General features: G+C 35.1%; 7 protein-coding genes across 10 annotated transcripts; 5 read left to right on the top strand and 2 right to left on the bottom strand.

Annotated features, from left to right (window-relative positions):
* Nucleotides 1-1,093: 1,093 nt before the first annotated feature.
* On the top strand, nucleotides 1,094-6,319 carry LOC105773599 (uncharacterized). The gene is made up of 14 exons (XM_012595618.2): nucleotides 1,094-1,456; nucleotides 1,565-1,612; nucleotides 1,691-1,751; nucleotides 1,850-1,882; nucleotides 2,050-2,174; nucleotides 2,278-2,412; nucleotides 3,253-3,329; nucleotides 3,471-3,694; nucleotides 3,793-3,849; nucleotides 3,931-4,099; nucleotides 4,780-4,837; nucleotides 4,917-5,002; nucleotides 5,232-5,288; nucleotides 5,867-6,319. The coding sequence occupies exons 1-14, from the start codon at nucleotides 1,303-1,305 to the stop codon at nucleotides 5,960-5,962; spliced, it is 1,380 nt and encodes a 459-aa protein (XP_012451072.1). The 5' UTR covers nucleotides 1,094-1,302; the 3' UTR covers nucleotides 5,963-6,319.
* Nucleotides 6,320-7,644: 1,325 nt separating this feature from the next.
* On the top strand, nucleotides 7,645-9,740 carry LOC105773618 (uncharacterized). Its single transcript, XM_052629001.1, has one exon. The coding sequence runs from the start codon at nucleotides 7,808-7,810 to the stop codon at nucleotides 9,410-9,412; it is 1,605 nt and encodes a 534-aa protein (XP_052484961.1). The 5' UTR covers nucleotides 7,645-7,807; the 3' UTR covers nucleotides 9,413-9,740.
* A 252-nt stretch (nucleotides 9,741-9,992) lies between these two features.
* On the top strand, nucleotides 9,993-13,981 carry LOC105773609 (phytosulfokine receptor 1-like). 2 transcript variants are annotated; one of them, XM_052629004.1, is made up of 4 exons: nucleotides 9,993-10,561; nucleotides 11,106-11,179; nucleotides 12,351-12,693; nucleotides 12,776-13,981. In XM_052629004.1, exons 3-4 carry the CDS (start codon nucleotides 12,416-12,418, stop codon nucleotides 12,963-12,965), a joined length of 468 nt encoding a protein of 155 aa, XP_052484964.1. In that variant the 5' UTR covers nucleotides 9,993-10,561; nucleotides 11,106-11,179; nucleotides 12,351-12,415; the 3' UTR covers nucleotides 12,966-13,981. The 2 variants fall into 2 exon arrangements, with proteins under 2 accessions (XP_052484964.1, XP_052484962.1); XM_052629002.1 differs by having other exon boundaries at nucleotides 9,993-12,693.
* LOC128039817 (phytosulfokine receptor 1-like) lies at nucleotides 13,240-14,374 on the top strand. Its single transcript, XM_052628432.1, has 3 exons — nucleotides 13,240-13,425; nucleotides 13,542-14,108; nucleotides 14,195-14,374. Exons 1-3 carry the CDS (start codon nucleotides 13,240-13,242, stop codon nucleotides 14,372-14,374), a joined length of 933 nt encoding a protein of 310 aa, XP_052484392.1.
* A 520-nt stretch (nucleotides 14,375-14,894) lies between these two features.
* On the bottom strand, nucleotides 14,895-16,633 carry LOC105773624 (protein EIN6 ENHANCER). Its single transcript, XM_012595662.1, has 3 exons — nucleotides 16,400-16,633; nucleotides 15,645-15,712; nucleotides 14,895-15,346 (listed from the first exon to the last, which is right to left on the bottom strand). Exons 1-3 carry the CDS (start codon nucleotides 16,569-16,571, stop codon nucleotides 15,215-15,217), a joined length of 372 nt encoding a protein of 123 aa, XP_012451116.1. The 5' UTR covers nucleotides 16,572-16,633; the 3' UTR covers nucleotides 14,895-15,214.
* Nucleotides 16,634-18,721: 2,088 nt separating this feature from the next.
* Nucleotides 18,722-20,939, top strand: LOC105773641 (phytolongin Phyl1.1). Of its 3 annotated transcripts, XM_012595693.2 has the most exons (3): nucleotides 18,722-18,861; nucleotides 19,231-19,337; nucleotides 19,880-20,939. In XM_012595693.2, the coding sequence occupies exon 3, from the start codon at nucleotides 19,976-19,978 to the stop codon at nucleotides 20,804-20,806; it is 831 nt and encodes a 276-aa protein (XP_012451147.1). In that variant the 5' UTR covers nucleotides 18,722-18,861; nucleotides 19,231-19,337; nucleotides 19,880-19,975; the 3' UTR covers nucleotides 20,807-20,939. The 3 variants fall into 3 exon arrangements, with proteins under 3 accessions (XP_012451147.1, XP_012451141.1, XP_052484972.1); XM_012595687.2 differs by having other exon boundaries at nucleotides 19,231-20,939; XM_052629012.1 differs by lacking the exon at nucleotides 18,722-18,861 and adding an exon at nucleotides 18,911-18,968 and having other exon boundaries at nucleotides 19,231-20,939.
* Nucleotides 20,940-22,451: 1,512 nt separating this feature from the next.
* Nucleotides 22,452-24,686, bottom strand: LOC105773632 (uncharacterized). Its single transcript, XM_012595675.2, has one exon. The coding sequence runs from the start codon at nucleotides 24,534-24,536 to the stop codon at nucleotides 22,551-22,553; it is 1,986 nt and encodes a 661-aa protein (XP_012451129.1). The 5' UTR covers nucleotides 24,537-24,686; the 3' UTR covers nucleotides 22,452-22,550.
* Nucleotides 24,687-25,769: the final 1,083 nt, after the last annotated feature.

The following is a 25,769-nucleotide window of genomic DNA, read 5'->3' on the forward strand; positions in this document are numbered from 1 at the left end:
TTTGGTCTTCTGGATTCAATCTAATGGGTTTGTATTAATTCACTAGTCAAATGTGAAGTGTTGTTTTATTTTTTGGTAAAATTGTGTTTCCATTTATAAGACTCAAAAGTGCTTAAAAGCATCAACCTCGTGGTATTATGGTTCAATAATTAATTGGTCAAGCTTGTTATTACATATGACCTATTGGACAATGATTATAATTATAAATGTGATTGCGCCCATGAGGCCTTTGATTCTCAAGGTTTGACTCTTTTCATAAATATTTATTATTATTCAATTTAAACAACATATTCAAGTAAAGAACAAATAAACAAATTCAACTTTCGTAACTAAAAGCAAATAAAAATCTAATTGATGGTCACACTCATACTCATATGTATAATTTCTTATACAAAAGTTAATTTTAATAAAAATATCGTGGAAGTCTATGTACTAAAGAGCAAAGCAGTTTTTTTTAATAAAAATATTTTATTTTTACTATTAAAAATTGGCATGGTTGATAAAATAATTAGACAATTTTACATGGCATGCAAGAGAATAGAAATTTGGTTTGAGGGAGGCGGAGCCAAGATGATATAATTTGAGAGGGGGGGAAGTTAAAAATCTTGTATTAAAATGCTTAAATTAAATTATTAAATTTTTAAAAGGGTTAAAATTTTAAAAGTTTTATTTAATCAAAGGTTAAGAAAAAGATTAAATTGAAATTATTAATTTTGGAAAGGGTTATAAAATAATTTTTCCATTTAGCCAAGGAGGGACCAAAGCCTTTGCGTGCCTATTTGGTTATATTCTGTATATACCTCATGTTAACATATAAAAATCAGTATTTAATAATAAAAATAAATAAAATTGTTGACGACCTGTTTACTCTTTGATCTAGCATATATATGAAATTTGCCTATATTTTTAGTAGGGGAGACAAAATTCAATCCAACTAATAATACAATGACTCTATGATAAATTTACTTTATTATTATTATTTAATTTCAGTGCATTGAAATGAAAATTAAGGAAGAAATCAATGGCGGATCTAATTCCATTTGAATAGTAAAGAATTTGGGCCATGTTTTATTGACCCAAAATTTTCATATAGGTTATAACCCAAAGATCAAAAACCTTTCAAAAAACTCAAATCTGCTACGGCGGCGTCGTCGTTCTAAACCACGTTTTCACTGAGATCCGGCAAATTCCCAGTTACCCCTTTTTTGTGTGTGTCGTGATCTTCATCTTCGAGCATCGAGCCCAGTTCTCTCTTCACTCTGAAATCAATTCAATCAATCATAAAGCAAAAAAAAAAAAAAAATGGAAAAAGTGAAGAAGAAAATAGGATCGTTTTCGTTTTGGAATTGGGTGATAGCTTCGATCATCTTCAGATTGATTCTAATTTACTTCCCCAAAAACCTCAATCTATCTTCTCGTCCCGAAGTTTCCACTCCGCTCACCAGCTTCCGCCGCCGTAATCATCCTCTTTTTTTCTTTTCTCATTCACTATAAAAAAAAAAATCAAATTCCCTCTTCTTTTTAGCTTAATTTCCCCCCTTTATTTTGAATTTTTTGGGTGCAGTGGCTGAAGGTTACTGGTTAAAGCAGTCGTCTATGTCTTCTTATGCAGGTTTGTTCAACATTTTCATATTAATTCGATAAAAAATTAGAAATGTACTTGATTTTTTTTTTGGTTTATGTTTTTCAGGATCTATGTACCATGGTTCACCTTTGTTATTGTCTCTTCTTGGTCCTCTCACCGTTAAGAGGTGCCATTCAGCTCATTGTCTGACTCTAATCTTTTTTTTTTTAATTTACAGTTCTTATTGATTTTAGTAATTTGGGTTTTTTTTTTTGGGTGGTTCAGAATTGAAGGACAGCCAAATCATCTTTTGTACAGGTAAAACCTTTTCTGTTATTTGCATTAGTGATAATTTTGATGTGTTTTAAGGCAAAATGTTGATAAATTCTTTAGTGGACTTTTGGAAAATGGCCATTGTTGTTTCTTAATAAAAATTGTGTATTTGTTTGCTCAGGTAGTTAATACCTACACATTTTTGGATACAGTTTGGTTTCTGTGATTGCAGATGTTGTTAGTGCAATGCTTATTCGTGCTACAGGGCAAAATCTTCGGCTCGCTTATCTTCGTAGTTTGGAATCATTAGACCTTGTTAAACAAATAGATGTTTCAGGTAAATTCTTCAGTATGTGAAAATTATAGTTAAATGTATGTTTACTTCCTCTCTTTTTTTTCTTGTCTGAAGCTGATGAACTTAGTTATTGTTTTTCAACCAGAGTTCCTCTGTTCGGGAGATATTGCCGCTCTTATCTACTTATGTAATCCTTTCACGATAGTTGCATGTGTGGGCTTGTCGACATCACCAATTGAAAATATGGCTGTTATTCTGTGCCTTTATGGAGCATGCTCACGTAAGAGATTTCTAAAAGGCCGCAATGTCCTTCCTGATAGTTGATTACTGTGCTTCTATGTGTATGTGTATGTGTGTGTTTTCTTTGAACACTATTCTACTTTGTTTTGATTTCCTCTTCTGTTTCTTCATTGAATTTGTCACTTTGTTCTTGAGAAATAAATTCATATCTACTAATCTCTTGAATGCTTGTAAACCAATGGATTGAGAGTTCATTCTTATGGTGGTTAAAACCCTTTATTTCTGTGTCTGCTACAACTTCTGTTCATTGTTCCCATCTCATATCCTTATGCTACCTGATTTGTTAATCACAACCTTTAATCTCGAGTTAAAAATGGCATGGATATCAAGTATCTACATGCATTTGGAGTGTCTGACGCAAGCATCCTCAAAATTTTTAGCATATGGAATAGATAAACATCATACAAATTTACATTTTTTATGATAACCTACTTTCACAATAAGTGTTTCAAATAATCAACTGTTCATTTTAATTAAGGGTAACCAAAAATGCACATAAGTGGCAGGGTTGAGATGCAGCTCAATGTTAAATGTTACTTGAGGGACAGAGTCAAGCCTGGGCAACATTTCGTTTGTTTTGGAGATGTTTCCAGCCTGTATCTATTTGTTGAAACAGTGTTTATGTGTGTGCTGCTACATTTTAATGTCGCTATAAATGGAAATTATTACACGTGGTTACTTTTGGATCATCATTTGTTGAAATTTTTCTGTGAAATTATGAGTTGGGATTAGCAACTATTAACATACATATGGATTTAGTGTGTATTTTGTACTCTTCTTGCATATTTTGGTACTGAATAATGCTTTTTATGGATTGCAGGACTTATTCCCTTGGCGGCTTTTGGGTGGGTCATTGCAACTCATTTGTCTCTTTATCCTGCTATTCTGATAATTCCGGTACATCTTTCTTTTTGTTATACCTATCTGTATCCATAGAATTGCTTAACATGCATGAGATAGTTTTCAAATTTCTTTGCTCAGCTTCCTCAACATAACAAAATCTCCAAGACATATATTCATTGTTCAGTTTTCTCACAGGTGATCTTTTTATTAGGATGTGGTCCAGATTCTCCTCCTAGGAAATTGTTTCTGCAAAGGCACCAACAAAAAGAAGTGTTGAATCAGTCGAAGCTCCCTCCTGGTTTCTCATGGAGACCAATCATTCATTTTGCATTTTGGGCTTTTCTGTGGTCAGTCTATGTGTTGGTTCTGTGTGGCATTTCTTTGAAACAGTTTGGTGGTCTATGGGAGATGTTTAAAAGGTACCAATTATGTCATTAGACATTTTATTGCTTATAACTCAAACTAGATTGCCGTATAAAAAATTTTGACTGTTCATTATGTGTGGCTGGTTTTGTAGTACATATGGATTCATCCTCACCGTGGAAGATTTGTCTCCAAATATCGGTGTCTTATGGTGAGTTCAAATTTATCTTTGGGATACACAGCTTAAGTTGATCACAACTTACAGTCTCATGTCCCTGATATGTTGTGGCAGGTACTTCTTTGCCGAAGTTTTTGAATTTTTCAGGAACTTCTTTTTGATAGTTTTCCATGTCAATATTTTATTTATGATATTGCCATTAGCCATTCGGCTTCGACACCGGCCCTGCTACTTGGCTTTTGTATACGTTGCCATATGTTCCATGCTCAAGTCCTATCCATCAGTAAGTTCTTAGTGTATCTTTTTGGCTGTTCTACTTTTACCTTTTTTCTTCATAACTATTTTATGAAATTTTAACATGCAACACCATCAACTTGTGATTTTAGTTATGTACTACCCATACATGCGACATGAGCTAAATAATAATATAGTTGGTGCAATAAAGTAGTTCCTCGAATTAGGGTAGATGATGAAGTGCACTTATTTTTTTTTCTAGATGCTTGTAATGCACTTGGTTAAATGATGATTGCTGTAGCAGATAGTATCTTGGATAAAATCCACATTGAGTGAGTAAATATGTCACTCATGCCTTAATTAGCAATGTCAGATATGGAAACATGACTGCCTGTGCCACCCTCCTTGAGCATGAATATTATTTAAATATCCAAAACCAAAAGCATCCTTCAATGTTGGTCGAATGTTGCCATACTTTATTGACATTATATTCTAGTTTGAATGCACTAGCTTCAATGATGTAAGTTTACTTGAGATGAGCTCTAAATATTGCTCGTCTCGGTTCACATTGCATCACCTATGCATGTAGTAACTGTGGCGAGATTGTGGCTTGTACAGTGTCATTTTCTTTCTGGAACGTTATTTTTCCTATTCATGAGAACTTGGTTTATTTAATATGACAAACCAGATTGGTTATTCCCTAACCTTTTGTGCTTTAATATCAATTAGGTTGGAGATTCAGCACTGTACTTGGGTTTGTTGGGTTGGTTTGTTAACGAATTAGCAGGCAAGTTAATAGAATCTTTTCCGATATTGAATGAAAATTATCATTGTTTCGTATTTTAAGCCTTATCTCTTCCTTACAGATATGCAATTCTCTCTCTTCCTCTTCTGTGGATATGTCGGGGTTTCTCTTCTTAGCCCTGTCATGCACAACCTATGGATATGGAGGGTACATCTCTTCTTAATTCTTTAATATCTATGTTGCTCCGACTCTTCATTTTTCGTTAAGTACCCATGTTTGAAATCCGTGCTTGACATATTCTCGGACATGGGTATGGATATGACCCTCCAAAGGCTCTCCAAATGAAAATACACATAGGACACATACCCTTATCCAATGCTCACACAAGTCTGAGTAATGTAGCTTAGGACTGCTATTGACGTACTGAAATTTACAGGGCACAGGCAATGCAAACTTCTACTTCACGACAGCTATGGTTTATGCTTGCTTGCAGGTGAGTTACTTCTATTTTTGATTCATTGTTTTTTTATCTGTAACTTGCTATCAGTTGTTGAAAATGAAATTCCAATTTCAACAAATTAGCTTTCTTGTTATTTATGGACGATATTCCAAATGGCATTCGAAATTGTAATTTAGTCGATAAAAGTATCATGGAGGTCTTTGTATTAGAAGTCAGATTGCATTTTGCTCCATGTACTCAAAAAATGAGCAAATTAATCTTTGTATCTTAAGATCAAAGAGCAAACTGATTCTTTTGTTAAAAATTTTGTCCATTTTTACCATTAAAAATTGGGCTAGGTTAGAATGAGGTACATGTGGCATGTCAGTGTAACTATCTAGTTTTTCTGTTAGCCATGTTAATTTTTAATTGTAGAAATGGATGAAAACTTTAATAGAAATGATCAATTTGCTCTTTTGTCTAACGTACAAGGATTAATTTGTCTATTTTTTAAGTCAAAGGGACAATGCAATTTGATTTCTAGTACAAGGACCTCCATGGTAGTTGGAGAGTTTTTGTTTTCGAGGATATGAAGACATGATTATGCCCCTTACTTTGACCTTATTTTGCAGATTGTCTTAGTAGTTGAGGGTGTAAGCGCCATGTTAAACCACGACAGAAAGTTGAGAATCCTAATAACCGGCAAGCCCCAAGATGCCAAATCTTGATTTCTTTTCATGCACCATACCTATCTCCGGTTTCTTCAGCTTATTATTTTGGCACTACGACTACTACGAAGATGATGATCCTTCCCCGGCAGGTTTGTGCCCACCACCATATCTTTGCTCTCAGCATTGTTGTATTGTATCAAGATCATTGCTTACCATCACCGTCACTAGAGTTTGTCGGAAAATGATCATTCATTCCTGTTTGTTTCAGTACATCTGTTAGATGATGAATGGTTGTTGATAACCTAAAAAAGTACTGAATTTTTTCCATCACCCATTAAAGGTGTCAAAATTTCCTTCAAATTGTGTTGTTAAAACCTTCAAACTTTTCAATAGAGAGTAGAGGCTTTTTTTCCACATTTTATGAAAATTTCCTTCAAATTGTGTTGCCAAGTTGTGTTTATGGATTGGATTGAGTCATGGTTTGGATTTTTTTAAAACCTTTTTGGATTTGTTCTTATCTAAGTCCGGTTTAGGTTTGATCGGCTCGAATGTTTGTTTTATTATTTATAATAATAATAAAAATAAAATTTATTATAATATTAATTTTTTTAAATTAAAAAATAATAATTTGGGTTGAGTTGGCAAATTATATTTATATATGAGTATGTATCCGAAATAGTTGTTTGACATCTGACCAACATACTAATGATTTAATGGTCGCTCAAACTCGAGTTAGAGTGTCTGTTCAATGTTTTTTATATTTATATATTTGAAGATCATATTTACATGTTCATATTTGAGTATATATTAAGTGTCGCCCTTCACCATGGATGCGTCCCCGGTCACTAATATTCCTTTATTTGGTTAAATATCTAATTTAGTTTTTTTTTTTTAAATTTTTAGATTTTAAAATTCAAATCCCACATTTGATAGCAATGTATCGGAAAAAAATGACATTATAATAAACTTAACTTGATGCATTTAACTAGAAGACTAATTTGACAAGGTACAATAAAGCAATCTACTTAATACTTTCACCAAACATGATAATAATAATTTAACATTGCGGGTATAAAAACCTGAATGAAACCCACACATTATAATTAATGGTGAAACTTAAATTCAAATATTCAAGGTCCGAAGTTTCAGCCTTTGCTACCAATTGAGTACATTATAGAATAATGTTACACATCGAGTGGTATAAAAGGTTTTAAGTAGGTCTAAGGTTCGATTTGACTTTCAATTTAATCGATGTCCGATGTAACTATTGGGTACCGAAAAAAAAAATTGCACTAACATAAACACCTCTACTTTCTTTTGAATCTTAATTGACAATAATGCCCACAACAACATTGGATATCCCCGTACAAACTAATGAAAATTAATTGTAATTTGATTAGTTCCCGACTCAATCAGTTCAACCATTTTATTTGGATTCATATATCGATTAGTTCTTGTTTAATCGATCAATCCAATTCGATTCCAACGACTATGAAAAATAGAACTTGAAGAGTTATTCCACTCATTTATTAGTTCTTGTTTAATTGATTAATATAATTCGATTCCAACGATTACGAAAAATAGAACTTGAAGAGTTATGTCACTTGGCTCAACACGACTCTTGATTTAGTCGAGATATAATGTAGTTAACAGTTTCTTTTGAATCTTAAATGACAATAATACGCACAATAACATTTGATATCCCCATATACAGACTAACGGAAACCAGCTGTAATTTAACTGAAAAACCGTCCTTTTCCGTCCACCCAATAAAAAGAGTTGCCACTTTCGTCTGGTTCATTCCGTCACCAAGCAAATAATTTCCCGGCCCGCACACAAACAGAAAAAAGCAAGAGAGAGAAAAAAAGGGAGGGAAAACCCTAGAGAGAGAAAGACGGAGAAATGGACGGCAGCAACTCTACGGAGGCGGAGCGGTGGCTGACCATAGCGGAGAAGCTACTCGCGTCACGTGACTTTCACGGGACAAGGACTTTCGCAATCCGAGCTCGAGAATCGGCTCCTGTCCTCGCCGATCAAATCCTCGCCGTGACAGATACTCTCTTAGCCGCACAAGCCAATCCTCATGACTGGTACGGGATTCTTCAACTCATTCCTTTAACTCAGTCCATGGAAGTAGTGGCGAGTCAGTATAGGAAACTCGCTATTCTTTTGAATCCTGCGGAGAATACGCTTTCGTTTGCAGATCAGGCGTTTCGATTAGTTTCTGAAGCTTGGAATGTGTTGTCTAATCCTTCTAAGAAGCTTATTTATGATAATGAGTTGAGATTTCTTCAGTTTGGTCCGGTGAGTCAGATGAATCAACTCGGCCAGTTCAATCAGCAGCATTACCATCATCAACCAGAGCTTCAACAGCAACAGCAACCGCAAACGCAGATGCTGTTCATGCAACCGCAACCTCCTCCACCGCCTAAAGAAACGCAAACGCTGTTTATGCAAACGCCGCAGAAGGAAACGCAAACGCAAGTTACGCAGTCACTATTTGTGAGAAGTCCTAGGAGTAATAACAAAGATGGAAACGCGGAATTAGAAGGAGGAAGACAGCTGGGTTTAAGTAATACTCTACCTGAGTCAACTCGGCCGGCTGAGTCAGCTTGGACGAGGCAGATTTATCAGTTAGGTTTAGCTGAGCCGAGTCAGGTTAATCAGACAGGATCAGTTGGTTCGAGCCATATTAGTTGGCCGGAGCCTATACGGCCTAGCCAGATTAATCGGCCTGAGCCTATTCGGGCGAGCCAGGTTAATCAGCCAGGAACATCTAGCTCTAGTCAGTTTAATCTGACTCAGCCGACTCGGACGGGTCAGATCAATAACACAGCATCTCCTTCTCCTCCTCCTAATCCTTCTCCTCCTACTTCTACTACGGAGCGTAGTCGGGCAGAGCCAACTAGTGTGACTCAGAAAACCAATTTAACTCGTCCTGATGAAGCTACTGAGTCAGAGGGACCGGCATTCTGGACGCCAACTAGTGTGACTCAGAAAACAAATTCGACTCGTCCTAATGAAGCTATTGAGTCAGAGGGACCGGCTTTCTGGACACCAACTAGTGTGACTCAGAAAACAAATTCGGCTCGTCCTAATCAAGCTACTGAGTCGGAAGGACCGGCTTTCTGGACGGCATGTCCGTACTGTTACGTTCTCTACGAGTATCCAAATGCGTACAAGGATTGTACACTTAGGTGTCAGACTAAGAACTGCCGGAGAGCTTTCCATGCTATGGTGATACCTTCGCCGCCATTCAACGGAAATGACACATATTTCTGCTGTTGGGGGTTTTATCCCTTAGGATTTTCCGGGAATGGTAAGAATATGGGCCGTAAATTTCCCAGTTGGTCACCAATTTCCTCCGTGTTTACTTGCTCTAACAACAAGGATGAAGGAAAACAAAAGAACCCCAAAAAATCTGCTCCAAGAGTGTTTTATGATGAAAATGATGTATATGTTGAGATTTCTGATCCGAGTATGGGTTCTGAGGATAATGATGAATGACCAGAAAAATGAAAGAACGACAAAAAAAAAGGCGGAGAATGCTGAGGGTAAAGGATCTATGGGGGAGAAATGCAATGAAACATAGACTGAAGTAAGGGAGTAATGAATAATGACCAAGTTTAATATTGGTCTTTCTGCTAATTGTAGTAAATAATTGGCTATTGAAAACTTGATGGACATTAGAGGCCATGGATGAGAAATACTCCTAAATTGCTTCAGGTTATCATGTTTACTGCTTTTCTGTTTGTTTCAGTCTTGTACTGTAATTTGAATTGCTATATTTTACTGGTTTAGGGGTTTCAATTGTAGTCAAAGCTTCTTTGTTGTATATAGTCCGTTTTTTATGATTTTGTTTATATGGTGTGTGTTGATAATGAGTTATGGTACGAGTTTTTTGGAATTAAAAGATGTTAGGATTATTGTTGTATAGCAAGGGTTTTACTTCAGGTTTTTATTTCACTGATATTCTGTCAATTTTGGGCCGGTATTGCAATTTGAATTGCCATTTTTGCTTTCATTGTGGCTTTATTATTCGGGGTTGTGCCGTATTTTATTTTCCATACCATAGTAAAAAGCTTCTTTATTGTAGCAATTAAAAAGATGTTATGGTTATTGTTGTATAGCAAGGGTTTTACTTCAGGTTTTTATATTCACTGATATTCTGTCTGTTTCGATCTGGTATTGCATTTTGAATTGCTACTTTTGCTTGTTTCGTGGTTTTATTATTCGGTCATGCCGTAGTTTATTTTCCATTCCATAGTAAAAGCTTCTTTATTATATATAATCTGTTCTCTTTGCTATCGGGTTTATCATGAATCATGATTAATTTGAGGTGAGGCAATTTATGATTTTGATTGAGTTTTATTTAATGTTATGTTGTTTTTGCTGATGAGAACCAAATTATGGTATGAGTTTTTGGAACTAAAAAGATGTTATGGTTTCTAATTTGATGTTTATGGATGGTGTGGAGTATCAGTTTATTTTTCGTATAACAGTAAGTTGTTTTCTTGAGTAATGTCTAAGGTGAGATCTTATTATTGTGGGATTCTGAAGGATCTTTTTTAAATCAACGACTGCTGTTAAAGGACAGAAATGGAAGAGACTGTAGCCGTTTGATCAAGGCACATCAGAAACTAGGAACTTGTGCTGGTGAGTTGGAACTTGTTAAATTTGTTACCGTATATGTTTTTTTTCTGGAAAACAGTTTGTCTCCTTCTTTAGTGTTGAAATTGGTTGAATTGGTTAAAAAGTAAACTCAGGTTTCTAAACGTAATTCTATGAGGCATGATCACTGGTAGATTGGTGTTTCTTTTTCTTCCTTTTTTTTCAACTGATCCCACTATACCTATTAGATTTGTTTCAAAGAATATCAGAGTTGGCAAATTCCTTCTTGTTTGGAGAGGATTCATTGCTTTTAGGGTATTTTTGTGTAACTATCAGTATTTGTTGCCTTTTATGGTCATTATTGATTGCTTGGAATGACACTGGTTGTATTGGAAATATGGGGTTCTAATCTCTGGTACGGTATACTTAATTTTTTTTCTAAAGCTTTGTACGTATCCATTCCTGTATTCGAATATGTATCGGATACGAAACTGAAGAATCAGAGTAACATAGGTGGGTTAGGATTGTTTGTTATTACATTCGCTTGTGACATTCGTCTTTTGCCTGCATTGAGATTTCGGTATTGCAGCATGGACATCTTATTACCACGGCATCAACGATCAAGTTTCGGGATTTCACCAAGACAGTCAAACCGGAAGAAAGGTAACTTATTCTGTCAAATTACTATGTTCTAAACAATATCTGTAGGAAGCACATACTTTACATTCTTGGTCTGATTTTTTTTTCTTTTTGGTATCATATTATCTGTGTTTAATATTTGTGTTGGATTATATATACGTACTTTCCACATGCGCATTAAATGGTGCCATGTGAGACTTAATGATAAAAACGGAACAAATCATTTATTTAATGATCATATGTTAGATTTTTAAAATTCGATAATCATAATGTAATTTAAATTATACACGAGTAAACTTATAACTTATTCTGATATAAATTATTACAAATCTTGTACTTGTATACTCTGTATTCTACACAAGATAATAAAATCCCATATAATATGAATATTATTTAATTATACAAATAATTACAATTCGGGTAAATTATATCAAGGTTATATGTTTTGATTGATAAGTTTAGAAAGTTGCAACATTTTATTGAATTATTTAAAGGTTTTCATTTAAATTATTAATTTATTTGAAGGTTATATTTTAAGTTATTGAGCTGTTAAGTTATTTGTTTAAAAAGAAAGTTTGGCTAGCGAGCTCTAAATGATGATTTGAGTGAGTAAAAAAATTTATTTTATATCCAAGTCGATCTAATGGTCAGTATTAAAGATAGGAAAAGAAAGCCGTTTAGATTTTAGCCCGTAAATTTGTAATGTTGAAAGTTCTTTCATGCAAAAAACTAAACCATGGAGAATGAGGAAAACTTTCGATTAGTACAAACAATGCAAATAGAGAAACCATATAACATTGATTTTAAAAGTCCAATAATTTAAATGAAAATTTTCAAATAATCAGTGACCATTTTATAATTTTTTAAAATTAAATGACTAAAATATAAATATATATATATAGTACACTTAGATTGTATGCCTGTGATAAGTATCTCATATAGTACACTTAGATTTGTATGCTTGTGATAAATATCTCATATGGTAAGAAACCCCGATGATCCAACGAAACAAATGATGCCGACCTTTTGATTATTAAGTCAACGATCCTTTATTCAAGGAAAATTGGATCCATAATTCGAATAACAAAACAAACAATGATTCTGTCATTAAAACTTGAACTGAGCCATTTGCAGAAAAGTACACCGTATCTTCCCCAAATCTCTATTTGATCTACATTTCATCACTGTTCTTCAGTTTCCATTTATGGGTCTTGAAATCACAAGAAACACCATTGAACCCCAATGATTTGAAGGCCTTGAATGGATTTTCAAGCTGCCTGGAACCAATGTTCTTGGATGGAACAACAGCAACTCTGTTTCGGATTGCTGCACTTGGACGCCTGCAACGATTCCACGAGCAAAAGGGTGATGGCTTTGGAACTAGGTCAAAAGAATCTTTATGGAACAATTTGTGATTCCATTGTAGGGTTAAACCAGTTGAGAATCCTGAACCTTTCTCATAACCAGCTTCACGGTTCACTTCCGACCGAGCTTTTTTGCATGGAGAAACTGGAAATCCTTGACATAAGCGACAACAGGTTCGTTTATAGAATCCCTTAAGAGCTTCCTTTATCATCGTCTATATGGTACATTAATGTTTCGAAGAATGGTTTGTTTCAGTTCCATGGGTGAAAATCTCTGCAAAAACTCATCATCATCCAATATCGAGGTTCTTGATATGTCAATGAACTTCTTTGGGGAAGTTCAACAAGGCCTGTCAAACTGTACTTCATTGCAGTATCTCATGATCAATGGCAACAATTTCAGGAGTTTACCAAGGGGTATCTTCCAAATGATGCAAAATCTTTAGAGTTTTGCATCTTCAAAACAACAGCTTTTCAGGGACATTGGATCATGGGATTGGTCATCTTTCAAACCTTCTTGAATTAGACATCTCTTCTAATTCATTTACAGGGGTTTTCCTAAATGTGTTTGGGATCCTAGGAAAGCTTGAGAAATTCTCTGCAAGTTCAAATAACTTCAATGGAGCTTTGCCAACCTCATTGCCCAACTCACCTTCAATTACAACCCTTGATCTCCACAACAACAGCTTGAATGATCCAATTAACCTAAACTGTACAGCCATGACCCAGCTCAGATCCCTTCACCTTGGGTCTAATAAGCTCTATGGTTCAATCCTCCATAGCCTTTCCCCTTGCAAGAGCTTGAACATATCCAACCTTGGCCACAACAACCTTGATGGTCAAATCCCTGAAAGTTTCAAGAATCTCAATGCCCTCACAGTGCTTTCACTCTCAAGGACCAACCTGGTCAACCTCTCATCCACCCTTAAGATTCTGCAGCACTTCAAAAACTTGACTGTTTTGATGCTCCCTGAAAATTTTCAGGGCGAACAGATTCCTGGTGATGCTTATTTTCAATTTAGAAGCCTCAAGGTACTCAGCATTGCCTACGGCGAACTGCGGGGATCGATCCCACCATGGTTGCTTGGCTGCAACGGGTTACAATTCTTGGACTTGTTGACGAACCATCTGACCGGAACCATTACCTGTTTTACCTGGATTTGTCAAACAATTCATTCACAGGTGAGATACCAAAAGGGTTAACTCAACTACAGGCCCTCATCGACATTGACAATTCGTTGTTAGGGACTTCTTTAGGATTCCCTTTGTTCAGCACCGGTATTGACGGTGCAACTTTTCTTTACAATAACATCATAAGTTTCTTACCAACATTGGACCTGAGTTACAACATGAGTGGAACCATTTGGCCAAGTTTTGGCAACTTGAGAAGGCTTCATGTTCTAAACCTCAACAAGAATCGCTTGAGAGGCTCGATCCCAGAGCCTTTGTTGGGGATGAAAAACTTGGAAACCCTGGACTTATCTCGTAACAAATTATCTGGAAAGTACCAGAATCACTTGTGCAGCTCAGTTTTTTGTCCAAGTTCGGTATGGCATATAATGAACTTCATGGGGAAATCCCCATGGGAGGTCAGTTCATGACTTTCCCATCTTCAAGCTTTCAAAGGAACAATGGCCTTTGTGGTGGACCTTATATTCCATGCTCACTTCAACAGGCTCCTGTTGATGAATCTCCAAGTGAAGCAATGACAGTATTTGGTCCACAATTCGGATTCGGTGTTGCTACTGGCTTTGTTCTCACCATTATCGTCTGCTTTATGTCTGGTTGGATCCTTCCAAGAAAGACAACATTCAAATATAGATGCTTTACAAGTAAATCCAGTCACCATGACTAGCTTTTTTTCGATGTCTGCTGTACAGCTTTTCAAGTTGTAGACTGCTAAAAGTATCTTCGAAACCATTGTACTAAGAGTTAGATTACATTTTGTATCATCTATTCAAAAAAATGAGCAAATTAATCTCTTTACGATAAATCAAAGAATAAGTTGATCTTTTTTATTAAAAAAATTCCATCAATTTATATTGTTAAAAACTAATGTGATTGGTAGAATAATCAAAGTGTCATATGACGTGTCACATATACCTCCTGTTGGTAGAAATTGATAGAATTTTTAACAAAGGACCAATCTACTTTTTGATATAATGTATAGAGAAAATTTTTCTCATTTTTTGAGTAAAAAAGACCAAATACAATCCAACTCGTATAAGGTATCCATGGTACTTTCACCGTTGTAGACTGTATATAGAGATGCTTCTTTTACAAAGTCAATATATATATATCGTAATGATCTATCAACCACATAAGTAATGCTTGCACATTCCAATCCGAATCAACTGTGGACAATAACAGTAATATTTGAATCCAAATATTATCGGAATTCTCATTACCCAAATCCGCATAAAACAGATTGGAAAATTGCAAATATCATTTCACATAGGCCATAGAACAATACTGCTTTAACCAGTTTATCTTATGCTACAACTAACCCTAAAACTATCCAACGAATTTCAGCTTTGCAGAGGTTTCTGGGGATGAAAACGGAACAGAATACGTGATCTAATTGTAGATTAAACATCATGAGAATCTCTATGATGATTCATATAAGTAAAGACTGATCTAATTGTAAACTAAATGTTCGATCCAAGACCAGAGTCTGTCCCCAGGTTTGCAAACTTCACCTCAAAACCACTGCCGCTTTCCTTAGAGCTAGATACCTTTGCACATACTCATTGGGAAGAGATCTCACAAGCTTGAAAACATCGGCATTTGCATAGCGGAGATTCGTCCTCGGATCGTGGTACGGTGCCTGCACAACAATTACAAGTTTATTGTTCTTTATTTTGTTCCCGGAAATTGAATTTTGCCATTTACATCACAAGTTTCATATATGAATCCAAACCATTGATGTGTGCATCAAGACCAATCGGATTAACTATGGGATAAATGTAACTATCACTTTTATTAACTAAAGCATTCTTTATCTACGAAACATATAATATCTCCATACTGTGTTTGAAAATGTCATACAGAAGTGTCAGACACCAATACTTCAAGAAAAAACGAAGAATAGGAGCAAAGCTTAAAGCATATGTTCTGAAACAAACCTCAAATCCCGTTATATCACAAATTCTTTTGCACGGTTGCATCGAAGGCGGTGATTCGATATTAACATCTGCAAAAATCCAAATTACACAAAGGAAATAGTTTCATCATTAATAACCTTGCCATCGAATTCTTTAGGTAAAAGTACCATGGAGACCCTTGTACTAGAAGTTAGATAGCATTTTGCTCCTTACTGAAAAAATGAGCAAATCAGTCTTTATATGATAAATTAAAGAGAAAATTAGTCCTTTCAATTAAAATTTTCTATCTATTTTTATTGTTAAAAATTTATGATTGACGGAATAACCAAATATTTACACACATAGCTTGCCTAGTACATCTCATTTCGACGTACAAGGATCAGTTTTTTAAGATTAGAAATGAACGAAATTTTTAACAAAATGATGAATTCGCTCTTTGATCTAACATTCAACCACTAATTTGCTATTTTTTGAGAAGAGGAGCAAAATGTAATTCGAAGTACAAGCCCTGTACTTTTACAGGTTTCTTTGCAAAAAAAATACTAAAACAGCAACATAAGCTTCTAATCATGGAATTCCTCTCAAAATAACATCATGTCAAGGTTTTCCACTACGGAATTTCGTTATAATTTCAAAGAAATAACTGAGTTAACAATAGAATCCAACTTTTTCCGAAAAAAAAACCGTAGATTGATCCAATTGTTAACTATTCAATGTACTTAAATCAACACAAATGAACACAAGAAAGAAACCTAAAAAAATTGAAATAGGCTTACAATTGGGTTCATCAGGAGAGTAATTCTGGCAATTTTCAGCTTGAAGGATTTGCTTGAGCTGTTTCCATCTCACTTTCGATTGGCCCTTTGGGTATTTCTCATACATTTGAATCCTCTTGAAACTCATATGCGTTGGCAATACCAACTCTGCTTTTATCACCTCTGCTTCCATTGATTTCCCAATAATCTCAAATCCCTAAATAAACTCAGACCTCCCGAAATGAAATTGGGGCAAATAAAGAAAAAAAAAAGGGGGGCGGGGGAGATAGGGGAATAATACGACGCCGGATTTGGGTCAATGCGTACGCTTATCTTTTAGGACCGAGATTAATAGGTCAAATTCTAATATTAGTCCCTCTGCTATCCGTAAGTTACATATTTAGTCACTATACTTTAATTTGATATTTTTAGTGCTACATTTTTTTTTGAATTTTGAAATTTTAGTCCATAAACCAAATGATAGCTATTAAAAATTATTAAGTTAAATTATGCTATTTTTAGAATCTCATTCGACAAATATATTATCATGTGTAATGACAAATGTCTAAAAAGTTTTAAAGATGTTAAAATTAAATTATAAATATTTGAGAGGGATCAAAAGACAATTCAATTATATTATATTAATTTATACTTATATTTTTAAGGACCTTAGAAGCAATTTTGTTATTTTCCAGGAGGCAAGGGTATGTCATTTTAGTTAATGGATACAACCATTTGAATCAAAATTAAAATGTTAAATTCTGTAATTAGTCTTTATTATCATGTGTAATGTTATGCCACTTATTATTTTCACATATTATTCATTAAAGAAAATTAAAATTTCGAAAAAAATGGGGACTTAGAATTATCTAATTAGAAAAAATGGGCTAAATCTACAACAGTACACATAATACAAGACTATTAATTGAATTTAATCAAACAAATTTAACTGTTTCTGTTTGAGCCAATACTAAAATTTCAAAATTTGAAAAGTACTACTAAAATGTACCAATCTGAAAAGTACAGAGACTAAAATTGATCAAATTACGGTATAAAGACTAAGCTCGCAACTTTTGCAAAGTACAGAGACTAGTAGCAGAATTAAACCAAATTAAAATTTCAAAACTCAAAAAATATAAAGGCTAAAAATTATCAAATTAGAAAACAGAGATTAAATCCACAACTTGCTTATAAATTATAATACGATACTAATATCAGGAATTTACTTAGCGGATTTAACTTCTATTGTTTGGTTTAGGACTGAAACTTCATAATTTGAAACAGCAGAAGGGTTAGAAATGACCAAATTGATAACTTACGCATAATACAAGGATTAATAGAAACATTTGACCAATAAAAAAAGATATCGTGTCACCGTCATCCTAATCTTTAAGCATAACTAAACGACGTCGGGCTCTCCTCTCTTTTTACTTTTTATTTTTTTTTTCTTTTTCTAAAAAGCCATAAATAACGTACAACACGACATTATTTGAAGCAGTAAAACAAAAACAAAATAAATCAAATTATAATCTATTACTTTATTTATTCATCCCTAAATTTGGTAATATTTTTTAATTTGATTTCTAAATTATTTTTTAAGTTATTTTATTAAAGTGCAATGTATCACACATTTACTTAAACTTTTAAAAAATTATATATAAAATCTAAAAATTATGTAGAAATTATAATTTTTTTAAGTGATAATATATTAGAGTGTTACGACACTAATGAAATTCAAGTTTAAGGGTCAAATTAAAAGAGACTACTGTTGAGGGGGAATCGATTCTCTTATTGGGAGAAATTTCTGAAGTGTCATCCTCTAAGCAATCGACCCAGACATTGAACAATAGAGGTATTGTATCTGATGTGTCTATACTCGATTTTAGTCTCGGGGTTTGTCTTGCAACTCCAATATATTAGCAATGTTCTAACCCTTTTAAGACCCATTAAGGGCTTGGACTTCCACCAAGGCTCAAATGATAAAACATTTTCTTGGTGTACCTAGGGATTCCTTGATAAACTCCATGTACCTCTTTGAGTTCTTCTTGGAGTCAAAAGACAAAACCCTAAGGTTAAAACCGAGCATAGACACCTCGAATATAATATCTCCACTGTTTGAAGTTTGAGTTGACTGCTCAGAAAATGACACTTCAAAATTTTCTTTCAATAAAAGAGCCAATTTCCGCTCAACAACTACCAAGCTCCAAGGCTAATATGAAAAAAAAAATCGATGACCAAAGTGAAAAATTATCACATTTAGGGACTAATCATTAATTTATCCCTTATTTACTCGTACAAGTTTAAAATACTTGGGTTTTTTTTTCTTCTTATTTTAAAGCAATAACTTAAATTCTCTTTCAAGTATCAACTCCTCAAGGGCACTCTGGTCTTCTCTCAGTTCTTAATTTCTCCATGTAAAGCTTCAATTCCACCCCCCCCCCCCAAAAAAAAAAAAGATTTTTGAAGATCATTATCGTTCACAGGTAATTAAATAACGATTTAAATTACTAAAATGAACAAAAAAAAAACAGAAAACAAAAAAACCCTTTAATCGATCTGTTTCAAAAAATAATAATAATTGAGTGAAAAGGTCAAAACTTTTTTTTAGTTCAATTGTTATATTATGCTTGAAGTTAAGGTTTTTAAGTGGATCTTTTGATTTTGGTTGATAGTTATTTCTGGGTTTTTATTTTTTTTTCTTTTTTGGTTTAAGTAATTGAATTTCTAAGAGAGTTTATGGAGTGTTGGGTTTTTTTTTTAGAAATTTATCTATCAATCCATGAAATTTCTTTGATAGTATGATTTGATTATTTTGTGATTGACTGATTTGTATATATTTTGTAAAATTACAGGTATGAGGAACTTCATTCTTGAATTTGAGTACTTTGCCGAAGATCTGTGTTGGTATTTTTTCGAAGCTTTCGACATTGTTGCTGAGGAATTTATTGCGTTCTTCCAGGTCTTAATTTCCTTCCTTGAGTTCTTATTTCATCTCTTGTTTTGCCTCATCTTGATTGCTTAGATTGTTGACGTAATTCGGGTTTGAAATCGAGAGTTTGTTCGTGTTAGTAATTGAAAGGTTCGAGTCCTTTTCGTTGTGTTTTAAAACCTTGCTTGAGAGCTTTGTTCATCTCGTTTGCCTCATCTTGATTGCTTGGATTGTTGACGAAATTCGGGTTTGAAATCAAAAGCTTGTTTGAGTTAGTGGTCGAAAGGTCCAAGTCCTTTTTTCGATCGTGTTTTAGCTTTGTTCATCTTGTTTTGCCTCATCTGGATTGTTGATGAAATTTGGGTTTGAAACTAAAAGCTTATTTGAGTTAGTAAGCGAAAGGTTCGAGTCCTTTCCATTCGTGTTTTAGCTTTGTTCATCTTGTTTTTCCTCATATGGATTGCCTGGATTGTTGACGAAATTCGGGTTTGAAACGGAAAGCTCATTCGAGTTAGTAATTGAAAGGTTCAAGTCCTTTTTGATTGTGTTGTAGTTCTGTTCATCTTGTTTAGATTGCCGTTGACGACTTTTTGGGATTTCGATATCGAATACTTATTTGATTTGGAGGAAGCTGAAGGTTTGAGTGTTTTTTTCCGGGTCTTGCTGTGATGGGATCAATTCAGAATACGGTTCATTATTGTTGTGTTTCGAAGGCTAACAGGACTCTATATGAATATAGTAGGGGAGATCATGAGATTGAAAATATGGCTGCCTTGTGTTTAGAAAGGACTATGTCATTCCACAAATGGTATTTCGAGACTATAGGTAAATGGACTTTCGGGTTTTTATTCGAAGACGGGTGTGTTTATTTCGCGATTGCCAATAAAGCTGTCGAAAACCATGGTGTGCTTCGGTTCCTACAGCACATGAGAGATGAATTTAAAACCCTTGCTAGGAAAGGTTCGAGAAGTAGTTTCTCAGGTATGAGTTCGATCGGTGTCGAAGAGCAACTAGTCCCAGTTATTCAGCGCTTGATAACTTCTTTAGAGCAAGTTTCGCATAGTGACAATGACTGGAAAACCAAGGTTCCAGTATCGGATTATCCAAGTCACTCCCCATCTTCAAGCAATAAAAATGCCAAACTTGAAGCTGCTAGTTCCACGAAAGCCCCTTTGTTGGGAAAATCAAGCAAGCAAGAGAAGAAAAATAAGGATCACATAGTTGCAGTGAGAGACATCGAGTTGGAAGAACATCGGAAATCAACAGATAGAGTAAAAACTGATTCAACCACATTAGATCCAAGTAACCAAAACGGAGCAAGTTCATCAATCACATTACAAAAGGACTTGGGTTCGACAAGGATCAGACCCGGATCTCAAAACATGCGTAAGAAATGGTGTCGCCAAGTGCGTATTGTTCTCGCCATTGATGTGGCTATTTGTTTAGTATTGTTAGTGATTTGGCTGTCAATTTGTAATGGCATATCATGCACCCGATAAATCATATTCCGATTTCCAATGCCACAGCCCCGGAGATCGGAAGTCGGTATGTATTTCGAAATTACTTATGTATAGTTTCGTGGTGCTTATGTAAATCTTTATCATATTGTTTATTTGAGTTTTTTTAGCACCATATTCTGCACTGCCATTTAATATAATGCTTATAGTTGCAGATTCGAAAACGATGCCGTTTCTGTCTCGGATATACTTGAAAGCTTCATTTTAACTTGGTTTTCAAATCCGATCATTTCAGATTCAACATTCGGCATTCATCCGAGTTTGAATCCAAAAACGATAACCATTTAAGTAATCATATGGTCATTTTGGTTCTCTTTGGTGTTTAAAATAATTTATAAATTTTAAAATATTAATGTGCTCAAATTAATCTTTTATTCCAAATAATGTTAATATTTACTATTTCATTTTGGAAATGAAATCTTTTGTTTTAAATTGTAATTGAAATAAATATTTTTCAAAAACATTTTTACGCTTTTGGATTTCCTTGATCGGTTCAAAGTCATTCTCCCGAACAATCCGATCTGGTTCGAACATCCTTGAATGTGACTACCGTCTACCGTATACCTGAGGGTTCGGGCCAAAGATGCCATCACATGAAAAAATGGAACATTTACAACAGGCATGAAATTAGCTCAAAGCAGAACTGTCTTGGACTAAGCAGTTTAACCCGACTCAAAACAACTGTGTTATTTTGACTTTTCATTTTGTCGTTAAAAAGTGCTCATGTCCAGCACTCGTATATTCGACGTTCACCAAAAAGAACCAAGTCACATGATCAGACACACTAAACCCAAACATAGATAACCGAAAAAAGAAAAAAAGAAAACCTTGAATCTACCTCGTCTTGCATCCTCACGAGGGTATTGGATGCCAGTGTCGCCACAGCAGAGAGATTGCCGATGATTAAAATGTTTTCAACCTGCAAAAGGAATTGTAGACTGTAAATAATGTCTTTCATACCGTAAGGCCTAAAGGACTAGACGTTGTTCTCATAAGGTTTGGGTGGTTCGGTTCGCAATATACAATAAGAGCTGGAAACAACTTAAAGAAATGCCATTTTTTAAGTGACAAGAAGGGCAGAAATGCAGCTTCGAAACTAATTCCGGGTCAGTAACATTACCAAGTATCCGGTCAAGGTAAATAACTAATAGTTGGATAAAAGAGAGTGAGAGAACCCAAAGCCGCTGAGCAAGACTCACACAGCAGTTAAAGCTTTCATGACAAATGCAAAGTAAAAGGATGGGCACAGTTCTGCATCTTTTAGATTGGTAGGCGAAAACCACTTACGGAAACATAAGCATGTAATGCCGAAAACATAAGCATCGATAACTAAATCGATAATGATCCATAATGACAAATTTTATTCTGCTATTAATCCACAATCCACTGAAGCTTTATCCAGAGATATATTAACAAGCCTAAATAACTCAATGAAAAAGAACAGTCAGAGAACTTACCATCCATTCATGCGATTCTGCAAGTATCACGGTAAACAGAATATTCAATCTTCAACCTGGAAAATGTCTCATGGTATGTACAGTAAGTTCTCTAACCTATCTTACCAAACAGGAAAACAATGACAAAACATGATGATGCAAAATGTAAAGTCTAATTCAGGTCAGGGAAGAACTACGAAATGAGATCCTTAGTACCTTCCATATAATTAAAATACAATAAGCATACAATTAAAGTGACTACAACCGTGCGGGGATAAAACGATCTTACTTCACTCAGAAGCCTTAACTTTATCATCCCCGACAACTGAGAGTATAGGCAAACTACTGAAAAATTCATCTAGACCCTCGAAAAAACCGTTCCCTTCATTGTTATCCTCTTCCTCGTTTCCAGCATCATTCCCCTTACTCCTCCCTGCCACCGGCTCTTCTGCCTCGTTCCGAAACTCTACGTTCAAATCCAACTTCCCCAAAACCTTCGTTCCTCTTTTCATCTGCTTCCTTCTGCTTGATTCAGCAGTTGACACACTGTCCGGCACCATGGACGCACCACTCGAATTCCCACCATGATCCGCATTAACTTGGTCATCACCCCCCTGCTTCACTCTCTCACTCTGTGGTTTCTTTGCATATCTCCCCCTAGATCCTTTCCCTTTAGAATTGTTCACCTTTTTCTCCCTCTTTTCATTTCGCCAATCATCATCATCATCCTCATTCTCGGAACTCATGCTCGAATCAGAGATCTCTACATATACATCTTGTTCATCATAAAACAGCTTTGGAGAAGACTTTTTGGTATTCATTTGTTTTCCAGCATTCTTGTTGTCAGGGCAAGCAAACATGGTCGAAATAGGTGACCAATTTGGGAAATTACCATTACGAGATAATCCTATAGGGAAAAAACCCCAGGAGCAGATATATGTGTCCTTTCCGTTCATCGGTGGCGGTGGTATCACAACTGCATGGAAAGCTCTCCTACAGTTCTTAGTTTGACACCTTAGCGTACAGTCCTCGTACACCTTCAGGTATTCACAGAGTGTGTAACAGTACGGACAAGCCGTCCAGAATGTTGGTTCCTCTGACTCAATAGCTTGATTAGCCCGAGTCACATCAGTTGGCTCTGTCTGAACAGGTGGAGAAGGTATCACAACCGCATGGAAAGCTTTCCTGCAGTCCTTAGTCTGACACCTTAGTGTACAATTCTCGTACATCTTCGGATACTCAAAACGAGAGTAACAGTGCGGACAAGCTGTCCAGAAAGTTGATCCCTCTAACTCGGTAGCTTGACTAGCCTGAGCCGAATTGGTTTCCTGACTCGCACCAGTTGGCTCTACCCGACTATTCTCCTTAGTAGGAGTAGTAGGAGTAGGAGTAGGAGCAGGAGCAGGAGCAGGAGCTGCTGAGTGATTAATCTGATCCATCCGAGTCAGCTCAGTCTGATTAATCTGGTTTGCCCCAACAGCCTCAGGTTGATTAATCTGGCTAGTCCGTGTTGGCTCCGGCCAACTAATTTGGCTCGAACCAACGGATCCCGTCTGGTTAATCTGACTCGGCTGAGTTAAACCAGTCTGATTAATCTGCCTCGTCCAAGTTGACTCAGAAGAATAATTATTTAAACCCAACTGCTCCCCTCCTCCTAATGTAGCATTTCCATCACTGTTATTATCTCTAGGGCTTCTCACAAACAGTGATTGCGTAACTTGCGCTTGCGTTTTTTTCAACGGCGTTTGCATAAATAGCGTTTGCGTTTCTTTTGGCGGTGGTGGTTGCTGCATAAATAGCGTCTGCGTCTGCGGTTGCGGTTGCTGAACTTGTGGCTGTTCTTGTTGATAATGTTGCTGACCGAGTTGACTCACATGACCAAACTGAAGAAACCTCAACTCATTATCGTAAATGAGCTTATTAGAAGGATTCGACAACACATTCCAAGCTTCAGAAACGAACCGAAACGCTTGATCCGCAAAAGACAACGTGTTCTTCACAGGGTTCAAGAGAATCGCGAGTTTCATATACTGACTCTCCACGACTTCCATGGATTGAGTTAAAGGAGCGAGTTGGAGGATACCGTACCAGTCACGAGGGTTAGATTGAGCGGTTAAGAGAGTGTCGGTGACAGCTAAGATTTGGTCGGCGAGGACAGGTGCCGATTCTCGAGCTCGGATCGCGAAAGTCCTGGTGCCGTGAAAGTCGCCGGAAGCGAGTAGCTTCGCCGCTATAGTTAGCCATCGCTCCGCCTCGGTGGTGTTGCCGTCGTCCATGTCTACCAGTCTTTCCTCTCTCCAGGGTTTTTCCGTTTCTCCCTCTCTCTTTTTTGGGAAACTATTTGTTTGGTAAGGAAAGGACAAAGCTCGTGGCCTCTGGGTTTTTTTTTGGGTGGACGAAAAAGTACAGCTTTTTCAGACAATTAACCGGGGTTTATGGTTGGCTTGGATGAGATATAAATAACTGTATAGGCGTGTTATTGTCATTTAAATTTTAATGTTAAAAAAAGGTAAATTCAAAGTTGGATTCATAAGTTCTGATATTAGGCATAAAAATAAAAAAAATTACAATTTATTCTTTTCGATTATATACTTTTATCATTTTAGTCCCTCACAGTTAAATACATTTATTTCTGTCACTCAATTTTAATAAAATTTTGATCACTCATTTTACTTTTTAAAATTTTTTTATTCTTTTAAAATTAATTTTAATTTTTTAGAAAGAAAATTAACTTAGAAATTTTACAATGAATATTTGGATTAGAAACATCATTTTATCTTTTTAGTTTTATTTTTCATTTTAGCATTAATTTCAGTTTTATTTTTCAATAAAAGTGAAGGAAAAACCCTCCAAATTTTACAATAAAGTACCTAATTTTTATAGAAAAATATTAAATATTTTAAAACTTGTTACACCCGCAATGTAAAAATAATATTATATACATATGTTTTGAAGAATAATTATTTTTATTAAAATAAACTCATATGGTTCTCAAACCACACTGAATTGCATATATTTGCACTTAGATTTGAATCGAATTGCATTAAATTAAAATTTTATTTTATACATTTTAATTTATTATGCACACTTTATTATCTCCATCAATTGCATATCTAAATAATTTAATCCAATAATTTTTGTTTTAATACTGCACATATTTCATGTATTATTATTAATTAATTTTAAACCATATATTTTATTATTTATTGTTTTTGTAGACACACATTTATATTATAAATTTGTGATTCTAAATTTCGATGAAATTTCTAATACTCTTTATATGCTTAAAATTTAATCCATATTCAGGAGTTTAATCTCTTAAACATAATTTCAACCAGGACTAAAGTAGGGCTTGGACGTTATATAAACAGAAGTTCTGTGAATAAGTGGGGGTAGTTTAAGGAGACTTATTAATTGATTTTAGTAGAGTTTATATAAAATATAAAATAAAATAAAAAACAATCTAGAAAGGAAATAATATTTTGGGGCTACTATCTTTAAAAAATAAT

Source organism: Gossypium raimondii, chromosome 1 (assembly GCF_025698545.1).
Source record: "Gossypium raimondii isolate GPD5lz chromosome 1, ASM2569854v1, whole genome shotgun sequence".
In the NCBI taxonomy this organism is placed as follows: domain Eukaryota; kingdom Viridiplantae; phylum Streptophyta; class Magnoliopsida; order Malvales; family Malvaceae; genus Gossypium; species Gossypium raimondii.